The 2,966-nt window shown below is 36.9% G+C and overlaps 1 protein-coding gene across 1 annotated transcript; it reads right to left on the minus strand.

Moving 5' to 3' along the window:
- Positions 1 to 277: 277 nt before the first annotated feature.
- LOC145109084 (1-aminocyclopropane-1-carboxylate synthase 3-like) lies at positions 278 to 2,131 on the minus strand. Its single transcript, XM_079046193.1, has 3 exons — positions 1,749 to 2,131; positions 1,478 to 1,638; positions 278 to 1,383 (listed from the first exon to the last, which is right to left on the minus strand). Exons 1-3 carry the CDS (start codon positions 2,025 to 2,027, stop codon positions 405 to 407), a joined length of 1,419 nt encoding a protein of 472 aa, XP_078902319.1. The 5' UTR covers positions 2,028 to 2,131; the 3' UTR covers positions 278 to 404.
- Positions 2,132 to 2,966: the final 835 nt, after the last annotated feature.

A 2,966-nucleotide genomic window follows, 5' to 3' on the forward strand; every position in this document is an offset into this window, starting at 1 on the left:
GTAACCGTAGTTAATGATGGTAACCAAAGTGTTTTAGTTAGTTCATACATATGATATTAATTAATTAACCCATACAAGAGCTTAATTAAACAATTCAATAACGTTACATAAAAATTACTTTAAATGGTTTACAATGTAATTAAAGAAGCAAATGCTACTCCTAATCCATATGCGTTGACCGCAAACTTTCTATACATTATAATCCCCTAAAATAAAAATATTAAGAATATACATCAAGTAAAAAATATTCAAAAAAATTAACAAATGTAATAGCTAGTCTACCTTCTTTTTCTTTTCTTTTCTTTTTTTTTTCTTTTTTTAAGGTCGCCACAAGATTGAAACTCCATTTTGGAATATTCCAATCAAATAATTGGCCAAAGGCATCCAACGTAAATAATAGTGTACTAACGTTGTTCCCCAACTTCAAGTTGGTTCAACGAAAGAGAAAAAACCCATTTGGGTAACGACTTTGTTCTCCTAGCAGAATTATGCAGTATCTGTTGATGTCGATTCCTATTATTTTTCTTCGACATTGACTCCACAAATGACTTGACACGTTGCATGGCCAAGATTAGGGTTTCTTCAGACATATTGGCGAAACAAACCCTGAACCAACCCGGTTCACTACAATGGCAAGATGAACCGGGCGAGATGTTCAACCGGACATCATACACAATCTTCTCCCACAGTTCGATTTCTCCATGAAAGGTCTTTGAGCCCAAAAGATGTCTCATATCCACCCAACAAAACAAACCAGAGTTGCTTTTCAGGCATCTGATTCCAACCTTTTGCAGCCCTTTTACCAGCGTTTCCTGCCGGTGTTTCAACCTCCGGCGATTCTCAGAAAGATAGATTTTTGTGAATTTCCGGTCTGATAACATCTCCGACAGTAAATACTGTGTTTGAGAGGAAATTAAACCGAAGCTAGACATTTTTGTGGCGGCAGAGACGACGTCACCGTTGCCGGAGTAAATTGCTCCGACTCGAAAACCAGGTAAACCGAGATCTTTTGAGAGGCTGCAGATGATGTGAACTCGGTTAGAAACTTCGCTTTTCATGAGGTTTTTGTTCTTCAGAACCTCCATCACACTAGTGAACTTCGGTGAACTGAAAACAGTACCAGAGTAGACTTCATCACTGATGAGATGGATGTTCTTGGTGGATATGAAGTTGAAGATGAGGTCGAGTTCATGCATGCTCAATGATGTCCCCAATGGATTCGACGGATTCGTGACGAAAATACCCTTCACTTTAAGGTCTTTCTTTTGTGCTTGTTGGTAGGCATCTTCAAGGGCAGATCTGGTAATCCGGAAACCATTGGAGCTTGAGCAGTGAATCGGGACTATTTCAGCTCCAGTTCGCCACTTGAGATCTCTATCAAATCTACATAACGTAGTAAACCAGATCAGAATCATAAACTTTACTGTGACGTTACTTGCGACATAAGGAACAAGGTGAAAAAGTAAGGTGAACCTACGCCGGATAATATGGCGTCGGAATGAGGAAAGCGTCGCCGGGGTTAGCTACACAAAACATTAAAGTTTCACTAGCGGAGGTTGCTCCGGCGGTGAGTACAAGGTTGTTTGGATCAAAAGTAAAAGTGTTTCCTCTTATCTCTGACATGAACTGGACGAATGCCTACAAAAATCAAAAGAAATTATAAATATATAAATATATGAATAAGATATTTATCAAAGTTGGTAGGTGGGTTTATTTACTACAAGATGATTTAAAAAGAAAATGCTTACTTTCTTGAAAGAGGGAAGGCCATGATAATCTTGAAAGAGGGCAAGTTCTTTAAAGACAGACTGATCATCGTTGTTCTTGAATTGTGTTGCAGTTGGATTGTTCTCGATCCATGACTCAAGAATATTGAACGATAACTGATTTTCAGCCAGACCCATTTGGATAATACCATTTGGATTATTGACCTCATGGTAGGGATTCTTCTCGTACTCTTGCCATCCAAGAAAATACGAGGAGTCCTGCCCATGAGCATTACAATCTGTAACTTTTGAGGACAACATGTGTTTGAAAAAAAGCCTTAACTGAGGCAATAAGTGTTAAAAGACTGGAATTGGATTTTGGTTAAAATGAATTGAAGCTATGTGGTGAAAGTGAAGGAGAACGCATTTTATGAATGGAGTGTTTGGAAGGTATATATAGAGTTTGAAGATGTAGTTGACAAATAGTGTTACGTTAATTCCATGTCAGATAGTTTGACCTTTGGATTCGTAGACTTTAAAGTTACTCTCATGTTCTACTCTCTTTTCACGCGCTATCTATGCACACTCCACCGTCATTTGTACGTGCAGTGCACGTGATAAGATTGCATCTCTCCATAGGCATTAAAGATCGAATTTAGATTTTAGATGCAAATAAGAAGTTTCCTTTCACACGGTTATTTTATGGGAGGCCAAGGCGGCAAGGCCCACTTGGCTTGTAGTTATACCAGAGATTATGAACTAATTAAGGAGTTGTCTAGTAGTGATTATGGTTGGCTAGTTTCAACAAGAAAGATATGTGTCAACAAAATGACAATAGTTTTCATTGAGTAATTAAAGATTTAAATATAGCCAAAATGCATAATTAGTCTCACCAAAGGTTTATACACGTCTACTCTATGATTGTTGAAAATATCTAATACTACTATGAAGTGATTACGTTTCAAATTATGTAAAGGTTTGGATGTTACAATCAAATGTTCTCGTTTAGATACAAGCTTTTATAGACAAAATACATAAATGGATAGGGAAAATGATTGGTAACTAAATATCAAAATCGTTCAAAAAATATTATTCAAGTTTTGTAACTACAAAAGTAATATCATTGCATTATTGCCTTTGTACACATATTACCATCCAAGTAAACTCTTTGTTCCAATCACACCTTATAGTGATTGGTTGTTGCAGGTAAGTTGGTGACTTGACATATTTATTGTCTGGTTGGTATATTAGTTGACAAGT

This window comes from Lactuca virosa, chromosome 4, assembly GCF_052849685.1.
Source record: "Lactuca virosa cultivar CGN04683 chromosome 4, Lactuca_virosa_CGN04683_v6, whole genome shotgun sequence".
Lineage (NCBI taxonomy): Eukaryota > Viridiplantae > Streptophyta > Magnoliopsida > Asterales > Asteraceae > Lactuca > Lactuca virosa.

Excerpts from the sequence above, each read along its gene's own strand:
- LOC145109084 (XM_079046193.1), bottom strand. The coding sequence starts at position 2,027 with ATGTTGTCCTCAAAAGTTACAGATTGTAATGCTCATGGGCAGGACTCC. Across the intron at positions 1,639-1,748 it reads GCCTTCCCTCTTTCAAGAAA|GCATTCGTCCAGTTCATGTC; the intron begins GTAAGCATTTTC and ends TGATTTTTGTAG. Across the intron at positions 1,384-1,477 it reads CCGACGCCATATTATCCGGC|ATTTGATAGAGATCTCAAGT; the intron begins GTAGGTTCACCT and ends TACGTTATGTAG.